The following is a 26693-nucleotide window of genomic DNA, read 5'->3' on the forward strand; positions in this document are numbered from 1 at the left end:
TTCCAGCAAATAATTAAGAGGCTTAGACACTGGTTTAGTCCTTTTACCAGCATTCCTTGAGCACTCCGCAGCAGCTTTGCCGCAGATGTTGAGAGAATAGAGATTATAAGGCAGTCCTTGCCCTAGGCCAGCATGTGGTCCAATAAAGAGGACAAGCAAGCAGATAATTGTAAGATACTGTGTCGAAGTTGCGTGACAGGCAAGTGTGAGATTTAGTTTGACACAGTACTCCGTAACTTAGAGTTGTTTCATTTTCATGATAATCATGTAATGCTGCAGTGTTGAACTTTGTGGTTGATTATTTTGGTTTTTTGATTACGTCACTAAAGAACCATAACAGTTTTATAATATCCACATACTTTTTCCTGGTAAGCTCTTTTAAAACTGTTTTTAGCCTTTTCTTTACAAAATCATGTCCCAGGTGGGGAAAGGACAATATAAAGGTAAATATTGGGCCTGAGAATACAATTTTAAGTCTTTCTAGGGAGAAAAAGAAGTCTGAGGTCCTAGCTTTTTAATAAGTAAGGGCAATCAAACGACTCCTGTCCTTGATATAGGATTTTATCTCACAGTCCTCTCCATCTTTATCTTCTTAAAAATTAACATTTTTTCTAATCATAAAAGGAATACATTTTCAATGTAAAAAATTTGGAAAGTACAGCAAAGTCAAATGAAAAAAAAACTTATCATATCCCCACCATTTAGAGACAACTATTATTAACAGTTGGTATCGTTCTTCTCAATTGTTTTTTCTCGTAGATATTTTTTTGCAAGTTATCACCATAAAATACTATAAAATACCATCTTTAATTCTTCTGAGTCACTTCCTAAGGGCTTACAAACTCTATGAGCATTATCATTAATGGTTATAAAATGTGCTATTTTCTTCTGTTGTGAGATGTTTAGATTATAATTTTTATGTCTAGATTCAACAAATATTTATTGAATGCCCTCTGTGTACCAGGAACTAGGATTTTTCAGTGTTTTAAACAATACTGCCATCAGCATGTTGGTGTGTAATAATTTTTTCCATGTACAAAATCATTTCGTTAGTGATGAGATAGCTGGGTAAGAAGTTCTCAGCTTTTTTAAGATTCTAGATAAGAAATATCCATATTATTTTTCCCCAAAGGGTGTCCTGATTTCCACCCAGGCCTTTTGTGAATAATGCCAATCATGCCACGTCTTATCAACAGTCCTGTGTCTTTCCTGAAGGATCATTTGACTCATTAGTGAGCATCTTTTGTTCCCTTGACATCACTGTGCTTTCTCCACAGGTGGTGTGGGCGTCATGTGTCAATTGACAGAACAAGGCAAGCAGTTGGCTATTCAGGTGTCCAACATCCTGGGCATGGACTTCTGTGGCATTGATCTTCTCATCAAGGATGATGGCTCCTTTGTGGTGTGTGAGGCAAATGCCAACGTTGGCTTCCTAGCCTTCGACCAGGCTTGCAACTTAGATGTGGGGGGGATCATTGCAGACTATACCATGTCCTTGCTGCCAAATCGGCAGACTGGGAAGATGGCTGTCCTCCCAGGACTGTCGAGTCCCAGGGAGAAGAAGGAGCCAGATGGCTGTGCTTCAGCTCAGGGAGTTGCAGACAGCCCCTACACCATCAATAACGGGTCTACCTCTAGTGAGAGTGAGCCTGAATTGGGAGAGGCCCGGGATTCCTCAGCAAACACAGTGGGGGGGCCTGCCCCCCATGCTTCCCGAGCCTGGATACAACATTAACAACAGGATGGCTTCAGAATTAAAGCTTGAGTGAATTTCTGCTTTTTGGCAGCATTTAAACCAAATCCTACTGCTTCCCTAGTAGTTTTGAGTGAATAAAATCTGGACTCATGTGATTTCATTTGCACAGAAACTAGAAATCCCATCTGGGCACTCAGCATTCTTTCTAATGATGATTTAAGCAAATGGCCTAGCTTTGTGGTTTTTACAAAGACATATAAAACACTCACCAAGAACAACATCTCAACTGATCGATTTGAGACCAGTGTCTGCTGTGAGCTCTTGGATATAATGGTAGACTTTCAGGCACTGACGCTGTGCTGCTTCTGGCTGGTAACAGTAGAGAACAAGAACTTAGAATATCTCCTGGAAAAACTGGACTTAAAAACAGCCATGAGATGGAGGCATGTGCAGACAATGTGGAATGTGACCGTAGCATGTTCTTCACTCAGCGTGTGTATGAGGCTGGGAGAACACACAGTACAAACACTGTTACAGGATCGATATCTGCTCCCCTCAATCATCATCTTGACCATATTTCTCTGACACTCAGGATATGGTGTTTTAGGGAGCTTCCTCATTTGCATTTTCAGTGAAGCACTTTGTAGAAAGTGAGATTGCACATTCTTTGACCTCACTGGTTGGCATATGTGCTGCTTTGTAACTGGGGCTTTCTACAAATTGCTTTGCCACTCTGAATTTATATACCCTGCTTCGACTAATGCCAACTCCAGCAGCTTCTTGCACCTTTGCTGCCTTTGGCCTCAGCTGGAAATGCACTTCAACAAGCTAGTGGCCACACACTTTGTTTCTTAAGCGTGCACTAGAATCTAACACCAAGGACTTTCTTTTCAATGGACTCTGTTCACTTGTCATCCAGAAGCCAATAGGTATTTACCATAGAAAGTCACTGGAAGATAATCACTCTTTCCCCTCCTCTTACTGAAACTTTATGTATTGCTTAGCTGTAGAAGTTTTTTCTCATATGAGTTGGTGTTGTGGGCCTGTCGGGTGGATACAGCTATTGGAAACGTACTCCAATCCCCTGGACATTCTACTCTTATCCAGGCTCCAGAAACCTGTCCTAACCCACTTTTCCAAACTGGGGAGACTCAGGTATCGGGAATTAACTCATTGCACATTTTTGGGAGGGGATTAACATAGACATGACACCAAGTGCTTTTCACTTTAACTCTTCAAGCAGTAGATGAGATCCTTCCCTTGGGAGAAATCATGGAGATGGAGTTTTTAATTTCTGCTTGTATGAAGTTTGACTGAAAACAAGCAATGACCAAATACACTGGAACAAATGCATTTAAGAGTTACCATCGTTGGAGTTATTCCCTTGGGAGATATCCTCTTGAGCTATGGTGTTGCATGCACCAAGAACACTTAGAATTCCTCTTCGGGATTATCTTTGAAGCCATGAAAGGAAAGAGGCCTCACAACTCAATAGTTAGACTTTGTTTTTTTGTTGTTGTTGTTTGTTTGTTTGTTTTTTAATCTCTCCCTGACAACTCAGTCAACCACCAAGATAGTGCCAAGCTCCATCACTTGTTTTATTTATCAGACTTGTTTTCTAATGCACTTTGGCTATAAAAAAAATAAATAATTCCTCAAAAAATACATGAACTCTTAAAGGACAGAGATTTACCAATACCAAGGAAGTTTACAAGTTTCCAAAGATGGTTCTAGAAATGTTCTGATTAAGGTCAGCTTCACTGGAATAAATGTACATCTTCCCAAGGTAACTACTTTAAAGACATCGCCACCCATTTGGCTGCATAATTCCTATGCTTACTCTGCTATAAATGTAAAATGTGTATAAAGTCAAGCTATTACATTTTCCCCACAACACATTTAAATAGAAATTGGCTCTTAAAGTATTATAGTTAAAAACCAGATCTCACCAAGTAATAGTTGTACAGTTGAAAAATGTTTGGTGCCATGTAATGGAGATGTCACATTATGCAGTTGTAGTTTAAATGCCGTCCAACATAGGATGCATGCCACTAAACTGTAACCCAAGCAATGTGTCTTGTACAATTGAAAAAATGATAATACTTCACTCTTCTATAGGTTAAGACATGTACCTTATTTTTAGCACTCAGGGTGGCTTTAGAAGGATGGTTTCAAGTTTATTCTTGCCAGAATTGGTCAGATGCTTTCTGTGTAAACCTCTGAACCAAGTATTGACCTCCTGGAAGCTGCATTCACTCGTCTTCCTACTTTATCTAAAAGGATGCCAGCAGGGCCCCATCCTGAGCTGCACAGCTAGAGTGTTTCCAGATCTCTTTGCCAAAGGAGGCCCATTTTCCAGCTGGGAGTGATATCTGTCATCATTGGCTTTATTGCCTGGAACTGGCCCTGTCTAAAAGCTGGATCACAGCTGTATCCTAGACCCCTCCAGGATTTCCTAGACCACAGCCGCCCATGGACTCCGAGTCTCAGCCACAACTGCCCAAAGCTGCTAGAAAGAACATGGGGTACAACACTAGACCTGGTTCTGGGTCTGCCCTTAAAATAGCTGTTCACCCTTGTGTAATCACTTGAGCTCTGGGCCTTCATTTTTCTCTTCTTCAGACAGGGGAAAGACCTCTTCTGTTCCCTCTTGGGGACACACTGAGGTTGAAGTGAGTTAATAAGTGAGACTGTGCTTTCCATAGAAGGTGGTAACAGAACACCTCTCTCATCTGGTTTTATACCAGCTTCTCATCACCCTCCTCTGAGGGAGTTAATAAAGGAAGAAGCCATCAAGTCTTGTCACTAGCAAAATAAACAGTGATGGGGCCCAGAAAAAGGAATGCAGCTTCTGGAGGACTTCTTTCTAGTCGCAAGGAAACATTACCTGAAAAGAGTAAGGCTCATGGGGTATTCAAAGAGCCTTCTGGATGTACCATATATAACCTGAAACCCAACTGCTGTATACCAACTAAGTAAGTCTTCCTTATGTAATATAGATTCAGTGTCTGTATATGGTCTTCCCATTATTTGGTAGTAGCACCTTGAAACTGGTCAAAACCTGAATGTCAATAGCTCAGTCACTCAGAATATATATGATTCTGCACTTGGGGAAAATGTCTTCATGCTATCTGTCTGATTGGGTATGGGGTGGTCTTTAGGGTCTGAGAAACAATATAAATGGCTCATAAGTAATTCCTGCCACAATTGCAGACTCAATGCTTCCAGCTAAGGAATGCCATACAGTTGGGACAGGGCAATGAAGAAAGAGGAGGAGTAAGATCCAGGATAGTTTTGTGAAAGAAATATGAAACCAGGAGTACTTGCAGGAGGAAAAAAATGCTTCTTGTATGGGTTATATTAAGGAAAGAATCACAAATGTATTGATTAGAGGTAGATGTCTTTGAAACTGCTCTGAGATGCATGGACTTCTGTCGACACTGGAGAAGTGAGGGAAATGTGCTTTATCTCTTCTGTAAGTCCTGAGGAAAACTGGTCTTGAGGATACTCTGAATGTAAATCTTGAGAAGATTGAAGCAGCTAATTAGTGGGAGAGGTCCCAGGACCATCAAAGTAACAGCTAGCCCTCCCATAAGTGAATGGACCAAAATACCAGGCCCTGCAAAGACCCCGGCCATGGTTTACTGATGGGAGTAAAGGGACTCAGGTAGGAGAGGAAACCCAAGCTCAGTCAAACAAGTTACTTCAGCTTAGTATTTCTCTTTGCACCTGGAGGTGAGGCCTCTGTTTACTATTAGTCTGTGCAGATGTTTTAGGAAAGCCCTAACAACAGCTATTTGTCACTGCCCCTGAAGTTAATGTTCTTAGACCTAGGGCTGTAACCTAATAGAAAACCTGGTATTGCTTTTGACTCTGCCTCTTAAACTCAAGATCAGTACAGATTGTTGCTTTGATATGTTTTTACCTGGAAGACTGTCCTTCTCAGGGATATATTGTTTTAATCTTTGCCTAAAACTAGATTATGCCTCCATTCTAATCTATGGCTCAGCTCCGAAGCCCCCATAAAACTCACGTGGTTGAGTATGAACTTTCTCCCTTCATGCCTTCCAATTTCCTTCTTCAGGTGCGGTTCCTATGCCAACACGCAGCTCTATCCTGAGCCCTTGGATGACATCCCAATGCTGTTTGGGGATGTTAGGTTCTCTGGGGCTCCAGAGCAACACTAGGAAAGTTTTCCTAGAGAGCCAGGTTAGAGATCTGGAATAGCAGCACTTGGAGACTAGTCTAGTCCCTATTTTACAAGTAGGGAATCCGAGTTCCAGAGGCTTTGGTTACTTAGCCAGTCAGCAGCAAGGCTGACCCAGACGATGTGATTCCCCATCCAGGCTAGTATAGTGTCAGAGGTGGCTCTGGCCCTCCATGTGTCTAGCACTTGCTGCCATCCTTGGTCCACTCTCTGCCCATTCCCCTTCTGATGAGACTCTGTTCTAGATCATCATGGTATTGAGGTGTGAGCTGTCAAGGCTTCAGGACTGGATAGGTCTCAGTGAGAGCCCCAAAAGCAGGGTACAGTCTGCCTCCTAGCCTACACCTTAAGACTAGCCGAGACCATTTAGTTCCACCCCACACTCAGTGAAGGAATATGAGGGAGAAGACCTATGCTGAGCTGACCAAGGGCTTCTGTGGCCCCAATTTGGTTGATGTCTTTACTGCAGAGAGTCTTGGATGCCAAGGGTTTGAATTTCCTGAACTTTTTCCATGAGCCTCCCACCAGGGGGAACCCAGTTTGATATATTCACCAGCTGCGATCAGCAACAAGGTCAAAACTTCCCTCCACCTTCTGTTCCATGATGTATCCCCCCCTTGCAGTCAGACTCAAGGCACAGATTCTTCCTGTTGTAATCCAAACTTCAGCTGAGGACTTCAGATCCAGATGGGTTTGAGAACTCTAGGCTCCTGTTCTGAGTCCCTGCATTTCTGTGGTTTCTAAGGGATTTGTGGGTTTTGTTTGTCTGTTTTGTTTTTTGGGTTCTGGGGATTGAACCCAGGGGTGCTTTACCACTGAGCCACATTCCCAGCTATTTATTTATTTATTTTTTTAATTTTGAGATAGGGTCTCACCTAAGTTGCTTAGGGCCTCACTAAATTTCTGAGGCTGGCCTTGTGATCCTCCTGCCTCAGCCTCCCAAGTCTCTGGGATTACAGGCATGTGCCATGGTTCCCAGTGGGACTTGTGCTTTTAAAGCTACTGCTGACTCCAGACTTGCACTACCTCATTTTCAGCAACAACATTGTCTCATCCCTGCTCCGCATCAGCTAAGACGAGAAGTTCTGTCCCCTCCCCCACTCCTGCATACAGCAAAATTCAAATGAGCGTTTGAATGTGTGCGTGTGTGCGCATGTCTCAAAGATATGGGAGGGAATGACAGACACTGCCATAATGCAGACGTGGCTCAACCCTCATAGCGTGTTCTTTTCATACATTATAGAGGAATCTCCGCTAATCTTCCGCTCCCTGTCTCCCTCCCTCCCTCCCTCCCTTGAGACAAATCCAGTCCACTTGTGTTCTCAGGCATAGCTATGCCTTTTCTTATCCTGATTCCTGGCGATACCCTTCCCTCCTTTCACCTTCCCTTTACCATGGTTGGCTTATAAAAGGATTTTTCTAAACGAAGACGGCTCCCCAGGTCCAGGGGAACCTGAACGCTGTGGTGTAGTTCCCCTTCCCACTATACTAGCTGGGCACCGCTGCAACCACAGTCCTTCCTGGATGAAAGCAGCACGCCTGCAGAAGGCAAGAGGACTAATTTGAAAGGCACCAGTTTGAGTTAGAACTAGTTCAAATCCTAACCCATTGTGTGATCCTGGGGACAGTCACCTCACCTTGCTAAATCTTATTTTTGTCACCTATCAATGTGACCAATAAACACAGTCTTGAATGTGAAGCATTCAACCACCCGCATGCCTTTCTTTGGGTTCCCTTCCTCTTGCTCCCCTTCCAAGAGCAATCACAAGCAGAGCTTTCCTGTGATTGTGGCTAGGTGCCAAGGGATAAAAGCTGTCAGACAGCAGCTGTACAGCTGGGGAAAGAGATGGGAGGGGAGGGTTGGCGGCTGCTCAAGCGTGCTGTGATTTGGGCTTAATGATTGGAAGGTCTCATCCATCCTTGAGATTCCATGAGGCTGTAGTTCAAGATACAGGGGATATAAGTGGTTCAGAAAAATCCTGGAGGAAAAGCTGTCTCAGACAACTGGGAGGCTGAAAAGCTGAGCAGCCTGACCTTGGATGATTTAGCACCTGATTTTTTTTGGCTTTTCCCTTATTAGGTTTGCTGGCATTGCATCAAATGGAAGGAGGAGGTGCCAGAGACTTGAATTAAACCTGTCAAATAGGGTGAGGGGAGTGCAGAAGGCTGAGAGGGGAGTGCTGTGTCGAGAACTCGGATAGCCCGTCAGCACCATCTGGACTTGGCAGGGATGGCAACCCTTAGATCAGATGGAAATACCCAATAAAATGGCTAAAATTTTGCTGTCCTGGGCCTATCCCAAATAGGACTACCAGAATCTATTTGGGAGGAATACTGATTTCCTATAAAGGGAGATCTAACCCATTGTGTTTTTCCTATAAAGGGAGAGATGGTAGTCCTTAGTCACTGAAGAACTATTAAAGGTCTCTGTGAAGGCGGGACTAGGCCCGTGTCTGTTGTGGCGGTCCCCAGGGCTCCAGTGGTGTGCTAGAGCCACTTTTACCAGCTCATCAGAGTGGATTGTTACATTTTCCAGAATGTTCTGAGCTAGTTTATTAAACACAGCTATCATTAAAGATTAAATTATGTAAATCTACAAGTATATTCAAAACATAGATAATACCTACCCCAAACTCCTCACTTCTTATTTTACTATTATTTATGTTCTGAGGTTATTGACATGTATATATGTATGTATAATGGTGTGCCACTGCACATCCCTTACCAAATTTGCCATTCAGTGACATGGTAGCTCCGAATCAGCCCTGGTGAGAATATTTACATCACAGAAATGGGCAAGCACCACATATCAAGGTTGTCAATCCTCCCTGCCCCAGAGCTAGTTGTTATCAGCATACCACTGCCACTGGGAGACAGAGAAAACGTATTGATACATATAAAGGGTTGCAACATCTTAGTTGCCAGGGAGGTAGGATGTGTGAAGATTTTCTCAGCAGCGAGTGTCTGGTTATAATGTGCATAACTGATTTGAAGTAAAAGAAAACCAGTGGAAAACACTGCTTCTCGGCTTGTTTTGTCTACCTTCTGTTTCTCACAGGTGGAAAAATCTGTTTCCTTCGCTTCAAAACTTTTGGAGCAATAGAAACAGTGCCCACCCACCCCCACGCCCGCCCAGGTGAGGCTCATCTCAATCTCTTCTGAGAGAGGTACAGTAGCTAGATTCCCTCCAGGAAAGTGCGCTGCAGGTTTTTCTGCTTAATTGTACTGTGAAGAATAGATCTTAACAAGGCATCAGAATAGCTCGTTTCCAAGTGGTTTATACAGCAATAACAATGTTAACTCTTCCAACAGAGAAGAAGTCGTTTATAAATTATTGTTTTGCTATTTTTGCTTTTTATTAAAATTATGACTGTGGAACAGAATGCTTTGCTTGCCTTTGTTCCCAAAATTCTATGCCTTTTGGTTGTTCTTTTAAAGTAAGAATCACATGCTGAATCTACATTTTACTATTTTTCATATCATAAAATGAGGGAAATGCTTCATAGAAACTTCATCCTATTCACTTGCACACCAGCTGCATTCCGGAAAACCATAATTTTCCTTTCAAACGCAGAGTGCTGTCAGAATTGTAATATTGCCAGCTCTCGACTGTCAAGATGATGGAGGAAAATACTACTGCAGATGGTATAAGCTTGTCAGGGGTCCACTCAGCGTGCTTTCCTAGACTGACACTTGAATTAAGACTCAAATGGCAAATGAAAACTGAAAGCTGTTGAAAATGGCTATGTGCTGCCATCAGAGGGCCCCTGGGACTAAAAGAACCTGTGTGCCCACCCAGAGAACTGACAGGTCAGCCAGAGCCAGCAGGACTGTGCTCTCCTGACATGCAAGAGGCTTTCTGGGAGAAACAGTGATAAGAACTTTGGAAACAAATTTATGGTCAATACCAGGTCTGGGACCCTTGAACTAAGGCTGTTCCCCAACTTCTGAGGGTCAGGGAACCTAACCTGACTAGGATAGTCACAGGGATAATGACTGATGGATCCAGCCAAGAAGGATTTAGGATTTGATACTAAATCACCACTCCTATTGTCTTTCAACTCCTACACTAGAAGGGTGACCTCTATTTCATTTTTTTCCTTCTTTTATATGAAAATCTTCAAACTACACAGTAGTGAAGAGATAGTAAACACCCCAGATTCTGAAGTTACCAAAACTTTCTATTTTTATCTCATCTGTCAATTTTCATTAAGCATTTTACAACAAATTGTATATACACATACCATCTTTTCTCCCATACTTCAACAGGCATCTCTTCAAAAAAAAAAAAAGAAAGAAAGAAAGAAAGAAAGACCATTTCTTCATGCCTTTACCACATATATAAAAAAAAATGTTCCTTGGCACCATTTAATTCCAAGTCCACATTCAGATTCCCCATTAGACTCGTAAAGAACTGCCTATAGCTGCATCATAGACCAATGGATTTGGTGGGGCAGGAGGCACATGGTGCTTGCTTCCCCTCTATCTTGAATGTGGCTCTGGCAGAACCATGCAGAAAGGGCACTAGTGAAGAGACCTTTAGGCTGGCTATAGATATCTACCATGTGGGTGAATCTTGAGATTGCCTTCTATTCCCAGTGTCCTGTGGTCTTCCTCTGAGACATTCCCAGCTTCCTGCCACTAGCATAGCATCCAGCTGTCCTGTCATACTGGTACCTACAGCTCTTCCATTGGTTACTGCTTTCACTGCAGGGATTTCCTAAACTGGGGACGAGAACTCTCCCTAGGACTCTTCCACCAGCCTTGGGTCTATGTATTCTGTAACTCAAAGCCCTTTAGATTCTCCCAAAGGCATTGGGAGAATATTTTGGAATATTCTAATATTATTAGAATATTTTGGCTGAAATTTTCATAAGACAAGCGAGGGAACATTTGAGTAGCAGTATTTGCACCACATCTAAAGGCACTCGTGACTAAAGAGACATGGAAACTGGATGCACTGTCTGCTCAGGGATTTACTCGTACTTGGGACATTGAGATGATTGAATCAGTAAAATCTGAACATGGTCTGTATTGCATCGATGGATGGCTTTGTGTCAGTGTTAATTTCCTGATTTTCATGATTGTGTGGATGAGAATATGTAAGACAATGTCCTTGTTTTAGGAAAATACACATTAAATATTGAGAGAGAAAGAGACACTGTGTCTGAAAATTACTTTCAAATGGTTTAAAAAATAACAGGTGTTTTTAGAAGAAAAAAGCAAATGTGATGATAATATGTTAACATATTAGGAATCTAGGAGAAATGTATTATGGTAATTTGAATAGTCATTAAATAAGTCTACAATTATGTCATCCTCCTCCTCTGGGTTTGCCTCTGCTCCATTAAGTGCCCAGTTTCCTTGGGCATTCCTATAGGCTCTTTTCCTTATCTATATTTCATCCCTAGGGGAATCTCCATTTCCATGTTACTAATGACCATCTACATGATACTCTCAAATTTCTCTTGAACCCCAGTTTCTTTTATTAATGTCAGACTGCATATCCAGTCGCCCACCTTCATCTCTCCTCTAATGTTTCATAATACCTCAAAGTCATCACACTGCAGACGGAATTCATGTTTTCATCTCTCTCCGACGTCCCTGCCTCTCTTCCAGGGCTTCCTCACCTGAGTGCACAATACCATCCACTTGTTTAAACCAGGAAACCAAAACAAAAACTACAATGGTTTTTGTTATTATTTTTTGCTATTATCTTCCTTAATCTTGATATCTAATTTTGTTTCTTGTGGTAAAACTTTCAAACTACCTACCGTTTTTTTTTTCATTAAAAACTTTTTCTTTTCTTTTTTGGCCAGGTTAATTAAGATGTTCTGGGAGACCTACAATCCTGACAAAAGTTTGCAAGCAAGGGACAATGTTTAAGGGATTATATAATCCTGGTTTTATAGTCTGTTCCTAATAGTAAACTTGTTCTTATGCTTTTAAAACCTGCTACTACTAAAAAAAAAATCTGCTACTTCTTATTGATATATTTATTAGCTATTGAAGTTGTGTGTTTGTGTATGCATACATATGAAATAAAATATTTACCTCCATTACTTTGTCATTGATCTTGATGAATAAAAAGAAAGACATACTTTTACTGTTGAGTGAAAAACTGGCACAGTTCTGTCATTCCAATAATGCTTCACCATCTTTTTTTTTTTTTTAATTTTAATATTTATTTATTTATTTAGTTTTCGGTGGACACAACATCTTTGTTTGTACATGGTGCTGAGGATCGAACCCGGGCAGCACGCATGCCAGGCGAGCGCACTACCGCTTGAGCCACATCCCCAGCCCCTCACCATCTTTTTTGAAGCGTTTATTTGCAAAATGTTTATTTCATGTGACCTACTGTTCCTGACAGATGTCAAACTTTGTAGTCATTGTGAATACAAAGATACTTCATTTGCACGTGTAGCTATTGTCGGACATGGTGAGGCCTACTAATAGTAGAGCAATTTTATTTGAATCATGGTCCTCTAAGGACTACTCCACAGTACAGGCCCATAGCTGTGCAATGATAAAATGTTACCTAGTAAGAATGCCAAGCACCTACTTCTCTCCTCATTTTTGTTAAATAAAGGTCGATTTTTGTTAAATAAAGGTTCATAGACAATATGATGTGATTTCTAACATTGCATATGTGCTTGCAATGGAAAAAAATTAATAGGATCTCTCAGGGACAATTCATAAGCTCTACCCTGTAAATTCTGCCAAAGATACTTAGGAAAGATAGGATTACCTGGTGGGAGATGAATAGCAGCACTTGTATGACTCTCTGAGGGACCCTCAGCATTATCAGAGCTCCTGGTCTAGTCTTTGGAGTCAAATAAACCACATTTCACAGAGCTTTTTGGAATTGAGATTATTTCCTGCATCACTATATCATGCATAAAATGAAATACATTTTCATTCAAGAGCCAAAAACTGGGGGCAAATAAATATTTTCATATTAATAAAAGAAAGAAAATCTAAGAATTTGCCATCAGCAAACCCTCATTATAGGAAGTACTAAGATTTATTAGTAATGTGAGCCCGGATGGAAGGTATGAGAGCAAAAAATACGAAAACATTATAAAATGATAATTATGATTTCTGAGTTTAAGATATATAGGAGGAGCAGGGTTGTGGCTCAGTGGTAGAGCACTTGCTAATATGTGTGAGACACTGGATTTGATTCTCAGCACCACATGTGAATGAATAAAATAAAGGTCCATTGATAACTAAAAAATATTTTTTAAAAAGATATGTTGGAAATAAATAGCAGTAATAACATATAAGTTGGTTGGGGTAAATATAGTTGAGGATCTAAAGACTGTCTTTTGCAGATGAAGGTTCCTGAATATTAGATTTTGATAACTTAGAAATGAATGCTTCAATTTCTGGAACAATCACTAAAAGTACAAAAACACAGGCTATAACCAACAGACTAACAGAGGGTGAGAAGAAACAGAGAGAAAGTTATGTAATCAATCCAAAAGAAAGGGGGAAATATAACATGAAGGACAACTGGAAAGCACAAAATAAGATTATAGACTTAATCCTAAATAATTTAGTATGTAAACAAAATATAAATGAACTAAATGATTCTTTAAGAATCACAGATATAATATATCTAATCTCATTATTTTTGTAAGAGATTCATCTAGAACATAAAGATATAGAATAAAATAAAGGGTTTGCAGGAAGAATGTCAAGTGTTTCAGTCAGTCAGGAAAACAGAAGCCTCCCTAAGTATTGTGAATAAGCAGATTTATTTAATGGAGGGAATCAGAAACTTACACGATCTTTAAAATAGCTGAGTGATAAAAATCAGAAAACAAAGGTCAGCAAGCTGCTTTCACAGGAAATATGCTTTCAGGAAAACAAGAACGGATTATTCTTGGAGAGATTCATGAGTGCTCCATATGCAACTTCCAAATCTTGAGCAGTTGGCCCTCACTGGCAGAATTTTACCCTTAGTCATTAAAGAAAGGGCACAATGGGAATTGACTTCCAAGCTCCTCCTCTAAGCAGAAGTAAATGATGAAGGCAGTAGTGAGGATACCTAACTGATAACAAATAATCCAGCCCCCAAGGAAATGGGTTCAGCTTTATTAAGACCAAAATAGACTAAGTCAAAAGCTTTGGTAGAGACAATACAAAAATTCAATTCACCAGGAAAACATAATTCTATTTACATTTATATGGCTAATAACAAAACCTTAAAGTATATTAAGCAGAAATTGACACAACTATAAGGAGAAACAGATAAATTCATGATTATATACCTCTCTTGAGAATTAACAAAAATTTGGCAAAAGTCGGGCACAGTGGCACATGCCTGTAGTAATCCCAGTGGCTCAGGAGGCTGAGACAAGAGGATTGCAAGTTCAAAGTCAGCCTCAGCAACTTAGTGAGGGCCCTAAGCAACTCAGCAAGACTCTGACTCTATTTTTTTTTTTTTTAGAGAGAGAGAGAGAGAGAGAGAGAGAGAGAATTTTAATATTTATTTTTTAGTTTTCGGCAGACACAACATCTTTGTATGTGGTGCTGAGGATAGAACCCGGCCACACGCATGCCAGGCAAGTGCGCTACCGCTTCAGCCACAACCCCAGCCCAAGACCCTGTCTCTAAATGCAAAATATTAAAAAAGGGCTGGGAATGTGGCTCAGTGGTTAAGCGCCCCTGGGTTCAATCCCTGGTACCAAAAAAATCAGCAAAAATTTGAAAATATTAATGAATTTTACTTAATGGGCACATACAGGACCCTGCTCCTAATAGTTCCATTCTTTTCTAACACATGTGGAACATTTATAGATAATGGCCATATCCTGGGTCATAACCTAAATTTCAATTAATCTCTATCAAAATTGTATGCAACATGTTCTATGACCACAATAAAACTAAGCCAGCAATCAACAACAAAGAAAGAAAATCACCTTCCTTTAGAAGTTAAGAATTATATTGGATCTTAAATGCCCCCCAAAGACCCAAATGCTAACAGCATGGCTGCCAGCTATGGCACTATTGGGAAGTGGTGGCACTGTTAGGAGGTGGGGCTTAGTGGAAGGAATTCAGGTCATTTCGGGCACGCCCCCGAAGGAGATATGTACTTTGGTCCCTTGCTCTCTCTTTTTGCTTCCAGGCCACTATGAGGTGAGCAGCTTAGCTCTACCACACACTCTCCATCACAGTGTTCTACTTTATCACAGGCCCCAAAACAATGAAGTCAAATAATGATAGCCTGAAAGCTCTGCAGCTGTGATCAAAAATAAATCTTTCCTCTTTATAAGTTGATTATCTCAGGTATTTGTCACAGTCATGGAAAGCTGACTAACTATTCATCTTTCTAAATGATTCATGAGTCATAAAAAATTTTAAAACACTAAGAATAAAAATAAAATATTGCATTTTAAAATAGGTGGGATCATTGAAAGCACTACTTTGAGGAAAATTTATGGCCTGAAAACACAAGTGTTAGAAAAGAAGAAATATTGAAAATGAAATTACTGGACATGTAGAAAAGAAAAATAATGGCCTATAAATAAAAAGAAAATCAGTTAATAGAAACAAAAATTTAAAGAATTTAAGTTAAATAATAACTATACAAATAGATTCAGTGCAGAAATATTAATGAAAAGGAATTCAGGATTAGAGAAAACAGAAAATATATAAGGGTTAAGGGGAAAACAGAGAAGGGCCATTGGATATGGTAAGGGAGAGAGCTAGAGTGTAACAGCATAGACTTTAAAGGATGATTTTAGAATTGGAAGTTCTAATTTTTTTTTTATTATCTTCTATAGAATTGTTGATCCTCCTCTTTGCCCCTCCAGTCTTCACTAAGGGTCTCTTTTAAAGAGCTGGACCACACATTACTCAAAGTCATACAAAATCATATTAAACCAAGTACAAGTTCCTAATAAACAGTAGTTTTACTGATTTCTATGCCTAAAGCTCTATATTCCCTCACATATGCTAAAAAATCCCACCTATGGGTGCAGTCCCATGGAAAAAATGTGGACACTTCAGCAACCCAGAGGACCAAGAGCCGCTGAGCAATACTGAAATGTATTAGGCGTTCAATAGCCATGACGCAGAGCTCATGGGTCACTAAGTAATGGGATGCTCTTCTTCAGCTGAGATGAGGTGTAGTAATTCTTCAATGTTGCTTTGCTCTTCATCACTGAGTTCCAGTTTTTTGGCCAGATTGAGGGCTTGTATGGCATATTCTTCTGCCTGAAATAAAATTGAAGTGACAAAAGGAACTTGGCCCAGAAATGCATAACATTGGGAAGCTCCATTTGTGCTCAACTCCAGAAACAGGGGAGAGGACTCATCACCTGCCCACACCAGCCACTGAGCTCTTGTTCACCAAACTGTGAACTTACTTTGCTTACTCTGGGTCCTGGACAGCTAGCCATATTTGTGCTCAGTGGGTAGGAATACCAGAAAAATCCATCTGACTTAACCAACTAATACTAAGTATTTAACAAACTAAGTAAATGGGTACTCCTTAGTAAACTCAAGTCTTTGTAGGGAGTTTTGGGTTTTGATTGTTGCTTTTTTTTGGTGAACCCAGAGGTGCTCTATCACTGAGCATTCCCAGTCCTTTTTGTTTTTTGAGACAAGGTTTGGCTAAGTTGCTCAGGCTGGCCTCAAACTTGTGATCATCCTGCCTTAGTCTCAATCTTCTGAGTTGCTGGGATTACAAGTGTGCACCACCAGGCCGGGTTCTTTGTAGGATCTTAATCAGAGTCCTCTGGAGTAGCATTGGGAGGCACAGAAGTGACAGGTACCACAAATAAATTATCATCCTGGCATAGTCCTAGGAGCCATGTGATCTGAAAATTTAACCCAGGAAGAAGCTCCACAGGACATTTTAGGATGCTCTCTTGTTTTCTATTTCTCTCTTGTTTTCTTTCTTCTTTCCTTCTAAAAAATATTTACTGAATATTTTTACTGAATGGATGCTATATTCCAAGTACTGTGACTACAGGCAAAAATTCCTGTCCTCATGGAACTTACAATATTGTATGGAAGAAAGACTATAAACAAAACAAGTAAAACATAATAGTATCTTAACTAGTGATAAATGCTACGGAATAAAATAAAAAAGAAAGAGGAGTCAGAAGCATTAGAGGTGGTGGTAGGGTTTTGTAGTTTTAGACAGGGAGGCTCAGAAAGTGTCATGGAAAAAACAGCTGAGTAAAGACCTGAGAAAGTGAGGTGTTCCTTTTGTCCAGATGTGTTCCTTTTGTCTGAGGATCTCTATTAGATCTGACATCCTAACACACTATGGGATAATAACTTCCCCAAAATTGGACCCTGTACTGCAGAAAGGAGGTTTTGGCCAAGGTAAATTTAAAGTTCAGCGGGAACACTTCCATATTCCATAATCCACCTACCCTTTCCAGACAGGGTCAGTGCCCCTCTTCTGGGCTTCCACAGTGCCCTGAGATTTGCTTTATTCTCCATTATAACTGTGAGCTTCCCCAAGCCCTGATGTACACTAAGTGCTTAGTAAAAGTTTGTGGAAGGAAGGGAAGGAGGGAGTAGGGAAGGAAAACATAAATTTTCCCATGTCACCCACAGAGAAAGACCTGCTCCAACCAGCCCCCTATACTAACCCTAGCTTACTTTGTTTTTTTCTATGGCAATTTTTACTGTCTAGAGTTATATTACACATTTATACATTTACTTATTTACTGTGGCTTCCCTTCCTCTAAAAATCATAAATTCCATAGAGAGAGGAAACTTGTCTTTCTGTTCACCACTCTATCCCCAGTCCCTAGAAGAGTGTCTAGCAAATGGTAGCTGCTCAATAAATATTTGAATGAATGACTGATTCAGTCCATTAATAAATTAGACATGCCACTTACCATCTGTAAGAAACTGGGCAAAGAATTTTTTTTTTTACATGAGCTTTCTTATTATGAAACTGGGCAAAGAATTGAGCCTTTCTATGCCTCAGTTTCCTTATCTCTAAAATGATGATAATAAAATACTAACTTCATAAAGTTGTTTTGAGAATTAAATATGATAATTATGTAAAGGGCTTAAGACAGTGACTGGCATGTACTAATTACTCAAAAACAGTTACCTTTTTAACCATTTCACAGCAGTTCATTCCTGCCTGAATCTCTGTAGCAAAAGGGAAATTAGTAACTGAGTGCAGTTAAAGCAGCCATGTCCTACTCCAAAGACCCTCCAGAGCCCTCCTGCCCTGCAATCTTCCCAGTACTTCCCCAATCCTAGAAGGCTTCCCTAGGGAAGGAGACAATCCAGGTCCCACTAAGCAGGCTGGACTCAGCAAAAGAGAAATGTCATGAGCTTGTGAACTTTTCTAGAGTGAGGGCTTGCTCCCTAAGGACAAAAAGCTAGTGGAATTGGGCAAAAACAGATGGATTCAACTACTTGATGCATTTCTTTCTGCATTTTACACAAGCTGCCTCTGGGGAAACTTGCCTTGAAAGAATTCATCATCAGGTAGTGAAGCATGACCAAGGTTTTCAGAACAAAGATAGTCTTTTCAGGAGCTTTGTCAGAAGTTGATTCTCGAATGTTCAAGATTGAAGTCAGGATCTGAATGGCTTCTGCTTCCTGGGCTTCATCTGCATTGAAAAGGGAGGAAAGAGCCTGCCCTTATCATAAGCCCCCCAGGGGCAGGGGCCTGGCCTCTTCCCAGGGTTCCAATGGAAACAGCACAAATCACAGCAAGTTCTCCAGCTGCAGAAGGACTGTGCCACATGCAGAGCAGGAAGTGGGACAGCTTCAGGCAGCCCTGGGCACTGCCTGGCATGTCACTACCAGAGTAACCTGAAAAATGCTCCTCCACAAGCCCCAAAGTCACTAAGCTGTCTCTCCTTTAGACCCTGAACTCTAATAAATCTTGTGGGCTCCTAAACCCAGGGCATTTGTCACAGCTGGGTTCCTTGGGTCCACTTCTGCTTCCACCCTAGAGCTGATGGAGGGAGTAAGGGGAATATCTTGCCATAGTAGTGGCTTAATTTCTCCCCCTAAGTCCAAAGATACTTAAGCAATAGCCTTTCTGCTTCCTCACATGAGTCTGTCACATTTTCCCCCCAGTGGTTTTGAAAGACCCTAGCCCAGTTAGCCCAGTTACCTAAGGCCAAGATATGAAACCAAGATACCAGGCATGCCATAAACAGGTTCAGGCACCAGGCATGCTTTCCAGACAACCGGTTGAAGAACAGAGCACCCACATCCTGGGGCATGAATGAATAAACCGGAACAGATAAGCAACAGAATGTAAACCTGTGGGTATGCTAGATTTAAAGAAACCAATAAGAAACCGGTTGCTTCCTGCGTGCGCGAAACCTGTCCTAAACCCTATAAAAATCTCTGTATCCCCAAGCCCGGTGTGCCAGTTCACCAAAGCTCCGGCTGAGGTTCTGCTGGGCACCCGCAGGCGCCTGTGTCCCAATAAACCTCTTGCTTTTGCAGCCAGTGTTTCGTGTGATTCTCCTTGGACAGGGATACGGGGGTCTTTCATTGGACGGGGGTCTTTCAGTTTTTGGTCCCACATTAATAAATAAACAGTTACTATGAGTCAGGGACTAACAGGCATGTATTTAAGTAATAAGCCTAAAGGTCGGTGATCTTTGGATAGCTATGATTTCCAAGATTTCTGCTATTCGGTAAACCACTTTTATAATGAGAGAAAATCCAATAAACTAATTAATTTTTTAAACCTTCCCTCAAAGTCTTTCCTCCGAAAAAGTCTCCCTTCAATACCACCCAACCATCCTCCCTTCTTCCTTCTGGTATTCATCTGTAATATAATTTATAGTCATGGGAATGTTCTTTGTTATTGCACATAGGCTCTGTATCACCCACTGTACTGAATGACTCTTTTGAGCATTGTCTATTATCTCAGAGGGCATGATATTGTACAGTGCTCTCAACACTCAGTCCTTTGCTGAGCCTAGGGATAGACATGAATCAAATCTAGCCCTGCTTCAGAGGAACTCACTGTTGTGTAAAGGAGAAATGAATGTGAGACATCAGAATTAATTAGTAATGCAACGTTTTTTTTTTATATACTGGAGATTGAATCCAGTGGTGCTTTAGTTCCAGGCTAACACCCCCAGCCTTTTATTTCATTTTGTGACAGGATCTTGCTAAGCTGCTAAGGCTGGCCTCAGACTTGAGATCCTCCTGCCTCAGCCTCCAGTGTAGCTGGAATTACAGATAGGTGCTGCCTGCCTGGTTAAACTATGTAGAGACTATCTCATGGCTTATGTTCCCTGGAGGGATAATATAGAAGAAATGGATGCTCTTCAGGGTCTTTTATGCCTCTAAATCTGTCCCATATTTATTCCCTAAGGGCTATGCATAAGAAGGATCTGAATTCTTCCCAGCCCTAGTAAAAGCTCGGTTTTCCCCATCAGTAAAATGCGAAGGTGGCACTGATATGCCCCATGATGGGAACAGCTACTCTCCCTGTTAGGTGTAAGGCCTGTGATTAGGTAGGATGAGGTCATGGCTCTGCTTCCTAGAGTGAACTAACACTTACCCAAGCCAGTGTCATTCACAAATCGTTTGCGCAGTAAGTCTGCTTGTTCTACATGAGCCTGTGAGAGGACTTGATAGTGTTCATTCAAATATTTATGCCAGATCTTTGAGACCTGTTAGAAAAGAAGATGGCTATCAGACAAGGGAGCCAGACCTCAGCTATTAGATCAGCCAGATATGAATGCAGCACATGGGACCAGAGTTCCTGAGTTGGGGGCAAAGGGAGCCCTAGGAACCCAAAAAGCCCTAGCCAAATTAATGTGTTCAGGGATGGGCTGCAATGGGCACATCTAGAGCAATCCTGTGGGATCTGATAACAATAGCTACTATTCACAGGACACAAACAACCTTAAACACTTATATCCTCACAACAATAATTGAGGTAATATTCTTATTATTTCCATTTTATGTGTAAATAAACTGAGGCTCAGAGAAGCTATGAGCACACTGGACTTTTGGGAAGAGCTGTTAAGTGGCATGTCCTGGATTTAAACCCAGGTCTGTCTGACTCCAAAACTCTTGGCTTTTTAGCTATACCAAAATGCCTTTTAAAGAATTGGGTCTAAAGTATGAATCAAGAGTCACAACATGAGAGCCTATATCACACACAGAAACAGTTGCTAGGCTAAATGAGGTGGTACTGAATGAACTTAAATGATATCTTAATATATTGGAAACAGTTTTTGTGAGTGTTTTTTTTGTGTGTGTGTTGGGGATTTAACCAAGGGTCTTGTGCATGCTAGGCAAGCACTCACCACTGAGCCACATGCCTATCCCTTTTTAAAATTTAAATTTTGGACAGGTGTTGTTAAGTCCAGGCTGGCCTTGACCTTGTGATCCTCCCGCCTCAGCCTCCCAAATAACTGGGATGACAAGCATGCGCCACCATGCCTGGCTACTTTCAAGTTCTTTGATCTTTTGACAGGACCTTGCAGCAATAAATGTCCCTTATAAAGCTCTTCTCTGTCACACACCTCAATACACCCAAATTAGTTTGCTCCCATTGGGTGAGAGAGAACCTCTTAAGTTCTGGTTCTTAGGACTATCATTTATTATTTGCCAGGGATTAATCTATTTTGGTGTATCAGGCTATGTAACCTTGGGCAAAACCCTTTATTTCTCTGAGCCTCTCTTTATGGTATGTTTCTCACAAATGGTCTTACACCAGTTGTAATATACCTGGCCTAAATGTCAAGGTTCAGTTCCCACATTCTCTAGCTCACCTTAGTGTACAATGTGTCTGCTAGGTCCACTTTTTGAAGATCATAGAAGGTATTAGCCAAGTGGAAGTAGCCTCCTGAGGTCCTGATGTCCTCTGTTCCAAATGCACAACTGGCAAAATAAATCTATTGCAGGAGGAGAAATGAGAATGCTGGAATTCCTCTGCAAATCATGTTAGATAAAGATCCTATATCCAGAATACACAGAAAGAATTTTTAAAATAATCCAATGTCAAAATGGGTTTAGAATCTAGAAATTTCTCCAGAAAGATATGTAGATAGCTAATAAACACACATAAAAGATGCTTAAGATTGACAGTCATTAGAGAAATGCAAAATAAAACCATATGAGATACTACTTCATGCCAGTAGGATGGCTATAATCAAAAACCCAGAAAACCACAAGTGCTGGTGATGATGAGGAGAAAAACGAAACCTTCACATGTTGCTGGTGGGAATGTTTGGCAGCTCCTCGAGAGGTTAAGCATAGAGTTACTATATGATCCAGCAATTCCTCTTCTAGGTACCTACCCAAGAGAATTGAGAATATGTGTCCACATGAAGATTTGTACACAAATGTTTTGGCAACATTATTCGTTATAGCCCAAAAGAGAAACATCTGAAATGTCCCATCAAATGATGAATGGATAAACAAAACTGTGGACTACCCAAGATGAGGGACGACTTCTCAGCAAAAAAAAAAAAAAAAAAAAAAAGGATGAATCCAAACTGATTATGCAAGGTGAAAGAAGTCAGATTTGAGTTCTATTTGTGATTCTGTTTATATAAAATGTCTAGAAAAGACAAATCTAAGGAATAAAAAAGTGGTTGCCTGGGCCTGGAGTGGGAATGAGAAATGACTGCAAATGGATATAAGGGATTTCTTGAGGGTGATGGAAATGTTCCAAAACTCAATTGTGCTGATAGCTGCACAGTTCTGAATATGTACTAAAAATCATTGAACTGCACACTTAAAATGGGTGAATTTTATGGTATATATCAATAAAATGGGTTAAGAGGAAAAAAAAGCTAGGCTAAAGAATGTGTGTTTGACATAATTCATAACTGGGTGGCCCAGCTCAAGATAGAATGTGCCTCTGCTTAATTCATTGGAGGATGTGGAGGATAGAGAAAAAGCTCAAAGGATGATTACATGGGTCGGGGGACCAGGATGAAATGATGTTACCCTCAAAAGGATTGCCTGAAGATAGTCTAGTAGAAAAAATATTTGAGATGTGAAAGGGCTAGTGAAGCATTAAGGACAACCAACAGCAAGAAACCATTATCATCCTTACAGTTCAAAAACCAGGGGTAGAAAACAGGGGTAACCCCAGCCAGTGCTAGCACTATGGAAGAAGGTCCCTTGATAAGCCACTGTGGCCACAGGGGAACACTGACTGCCCTGCCAGAGCAAAGTGGGGCAGGAAGGCAGCAGAGAATATAAATACCCCAATCTCTCTCACACCCTCCACTCCCCTGCTCTGCTTCCCATTCTCCAAACTCATCCCAAACCAGACAGCAATGGGGTCTGGGTTGTATACTTCATGGAGGTCATCCTCCCAGGGCCAAGGACAAATTTAGAGTATTGGAAATAACCAGCATCAGAATGAATTTATGGGTACTGTGCAGTGGCATGCAACCAGAGGGAGCGTTGCCTGCTGGAGAAGGCTAAAGAAAGAACTAACCTACATGGAAAGTGCAATTTGCCCCAACCTAACCCAGATTTCAGGCTCAGGAACTCCTCTCTTGTAATATTTTCCAATACTAAAATCCTAATGGGAATCTCATAATTTTGGAAGAACAGCTTGGTTATCATCCTCATTATCCTATCTAACATTCATAGAGTTTTATAGTTTATAAGTGCTTTCTTATAGATCTAGCTCATTTAAATTTAATAACCACACTCTGAAGTAGACAGTGTTATTTTTAAAAATAGCCAAAGTACTGCACACATATTGTTCTATTATTAATCTTTGCAATGACCCAATGTGGAAGAGACTTTTTTTTTTGTCTTGTAAGCAATAAAAAAGGTAAAGTAAATTGTCCCAGACTGTGAGGGTAGCGAAACAATAGAGTTGGGACTAGGAGCAAAGCTTTTCTCTTAATCAGGAATCAGTCTATCCCCACTTATTATTCTCAGAGCAATTGAGGCTCAGGGAAGATCTAACCTGGCAATGGTGGCATGGCCAGGAAGTAGAAAGGTTTAAATTCAGGCCATTAGATGTATTCTTGCTAACAGCCACCAAAAGGCATTCTCAAACAAAAAGTTTCGAGAAATGCTTAGTATAAAAACAAACAAACAACAACAACAAAAAAAAACTGAACAGAGCTTTTCTTGGAAACATCCAGGTGTTATAATTTAACTTGTTTACATCATTGGCCAGATGATATCGGGCTTCCTCATAGTTCTTCTTGGCTATGTAGAGAAGTCCCAGGTTCCGATGCAGTAATGACTGTGTTGCATTTTGACAGTCAGTTGACTTGAGGACTGTCCACTGGGCTTGGGATAGGTATTCTTCAGCCTGAACAATCCGGCCCATACCTGCCCAAAAGCAGTAAAGAAGGTTACAAAGAACACATGATGAAAAGAGCACATGAGGGGCTGGGGTTGTGGCTCAGTGGTAGAGCACTTGCATCACATGTGTGAGGTACTAGGTTTGATCCTCATCACCCGGTAAAAAATAAATAAATTAAGATATTGTGTCCATCTACAACTAAAAGAAATAATAATAATTTTTTAAAAAAAGAAGAAAACATATGAAGAAGTAAGATTCACCATACATTCATTTGTTCATTGGTTCAAATATTTATTGACACACAAAACTCTGCACATGAATACTCTCAGCAGCCTATTTAGAACAGCCAAAACCTCCACAGAAACAACTTAAACATCCATCATTTTATGAGTAGATGAGCAACGTGATATAACCATGTCTACCAGTGGAATATTATTTAGCCAGAAAAAGGTATTGATATATTCTACAATGTAGATGAACCTTGAAGACATTATACTGAGAGAAAGAAGTTAGACACCAAAAGCCACATATTATATATCATTTATATGAAATGTCTACAATAGGCAAATCCATTTAGATAGAAAGTGAATTTGTAGGGATTAGGGACACAAGGGGGGGGCTGGAATGGCTAACAGGGAAATAACTGCTAGCAGTTACCGGGTTTCTTTGAAGGATGAAGTTGTTCTGGAATTAGATAGTGGTGATAGTCACACAACCTTATAAATATACTAAAACCACTGAATTGTACCTTAAAAGGGTGAATTTTGGGCTGGGGTTGTGGCCCAGAGGTACAGCGCTTGCCTACCATGTGTGAAGCACTGGGTTTGATCCTCAGCACCATGTAAAAATAAAAATAAAGATATTGTGTATACCTATAACTAAAAAGTAAATATTTTTAAAAAGGGTAAATTTTATAGTATGTAAATTATATCTCAATTTCAAAAAATAATACTTATGCAAATTGAATACCTTTTATGTGTCACACCTTACTTGAGTAATAAGAATTCAGGATGATCTTTGCCAATAGAGGAGGACTGTTCTTCAGTCAAGGGTATATGAGTAGCTGTGCTCCCCTGCTAGAACCTCCAAAAAAAGTTCTCAAGAATTCAAAGATGAATCAAAGCTATTACCCTTGAAAAATTCACAGATGGGCTAGGGAAAGGCATGTGCAAAATGAAAACACATATTTGTAATACAGTACACATGTGATGGTGGAACATAAGGTTTGAAAGTGGCACAGAATAAGAAATGTTTACTTCTAGGAATGAGATGGAGAGGGACAATGGAATAGGGAGAAGCAGGGTCCACTGAGCTGAGCAAGGTTGTAGGATGAAGTTTCCCACCTAGATAAGAGAGTGAGAGAGGGCATCCCAGGCAGGGTAACAGCATACGCTGAGTCATGGAGATCGGAAATAGTGGGTTATGTTTGGAGAACTGCAGGTCTGTGAGCCAAGAGCACAGGGTGCAAAATATGGGGTGGCAGGAATGAGGTCAAGAAGCAGCTGCACACGGGCAGAGTATTGTGGGCTTAGGAAGTCATGCCAAGAAACTTGATGCATGGGGACAAAATGAGAAGATTTTCAGAAAGAAAGAAAGAATTGGATTTAGATTTAGAACGATCTGAAACCAAAGTAGAGGAGGGACCAAAAGGGAGGATGAAAGGTAGAAGATTCAATAGAAGATTTTTGAAATAGTTCAGACCAAAAAAAAAAAAAAAAGCCTGAGCCACAGCAGTGAATGGACATGGAGCAGATATAAGAGGGGCACTGAGGGCAGAATGGTCAACACACCCTCACTAAGTAATGCAGAAGGTGAGAGAAAAGAAAGTTACCATTATTTCTGGTATTCAGATACCCTTCACACTTAAAGCTTTTTGTTTAGCTACAAAGATATATAACAGCTGCCTGTCTGCCTGCTTGCCTCCTAGAAAGGCTGTTCGAACTGATTAGAAAGTACTGTGACAGCATTCTGTGGAGCAGGATGCGTGCTCCAGGTGTGGAGTGTTTTATGTGATGCATGCTGCAGCAGAGATGGCACCAATAAAGGGGTAGGAGGTGAAGATATGAACCTCTCATATACCGACCTTCCGTTCTGTCCTTCCTCTTGGGCCTAATGTCTCTGTGACTATTCTTTCCCTCTAAGCACATATCTGAAGTGTGAATAAAAGTCAACCCTGAGGTCAGGAAGAGCTCTTTGCCTAGAATCATCAAACCAGTAAAGAAAGAGCAGAGATCTGAACCCAGCTTCTCCTGTTCCCAAAGCACTGACAACAGTGTCAGGAGATGGGTAGGGTGGCCTCCCCTTCAAGTGTTACTGAAAATGCCTTTTCTAGTTGATTAAAATAAAAAGAAGGATGAGGAGAAAGGGGAAGGAGGGGAGGAGGAGGAGGAAGAAGAAATAGATAAGAAAAAGAAAGGAAGAAAGGAGAGAAAAAAAAGAAGAAATGGCTGAATATCTGCTAATTTTCCAATTCAGTCTGGAGGAATCTCTAGGTTGGGAAAGAAGCATGTGCCTGAATGTTGTGACTT

At 40.7% G+C, this 26693-nt stretch overlaps 2 protein-coding genes across 5 annotated transcripts in view; one reads left to right on the plus strand and one right to left on the minus strand.

The window, feature by feature from the left end:
- Positions 1-19357, plus strand: part of Rimkla (ribosomal modification protein rimK like family member A) — a 41249-nt gene extending 21892 nt beyond the window's left edge. Inside the window, exons 5-6 of one of the 3 annotated variants that reach the window (XR_005735141.2) lie at positions 1278-4671; positions 11723-19357. Coding sequence is in view for 1 of the 3 variants with exons in the window: in XM_005317885.5 (XP_005317942.2) it covers positions 1278-1735 (458 nt within the window). In the remaining 2 variants the exon portion in view is untranslated. Of the gene's footprint in view, positions 1-1277 lie in introns of all 3 variants that reach the window. The other 2 variants (XR_005735142.2, XM_005317885.5) reach the window with 2 other exon arrangements.
- Zmynd12 (zinc finger MYND-type containing 12) overlaps positions 14368-26693 on the minus strand; it is a 29005-nt gene continuing 16679 nt past the window's right edge. For both annotated transcript variants that reach the window (XM_078026065.1, XM_078026064.1), the window contains exons 4-8: positions 24022-24191; positions 21653-21775; positions 20431-20542; positions 18356-18505; positions 14368-16126 (exon numbers count right to left, since the gene is read on the minus strand). In XM_078026065.1, the coding sequence (XP_077882191.1) occupies positions 16005-16126; positions 18356-18505; positions 20431-20542; positions 21653-21775; positions 24022-24191 (677 nt within the window). In that variant the 3' untranslated portion in view covers positions 14368-16004. The remainder of the gene's footprint in view (positions 16127-18355; positions 18506-20430; positions 20543-21652; positions 21776-24021; positions 24192-26693) is intronic.

This window comes from Ictidomys tridecemlineatus, chromosome 11, assembly GCF_052094955.1.
Source record: "Ictidomys tridecemlineatus isolate mIctTri1 chromosome 11, mIctTri1.hap1, whole genome shotgun sequence".
NCBI lineage: Eukaryota > Metazoa > Chordata > Mammalia > Rodentia > Sciuridae > Ictidomys > Ictidomys tridecemlineatus.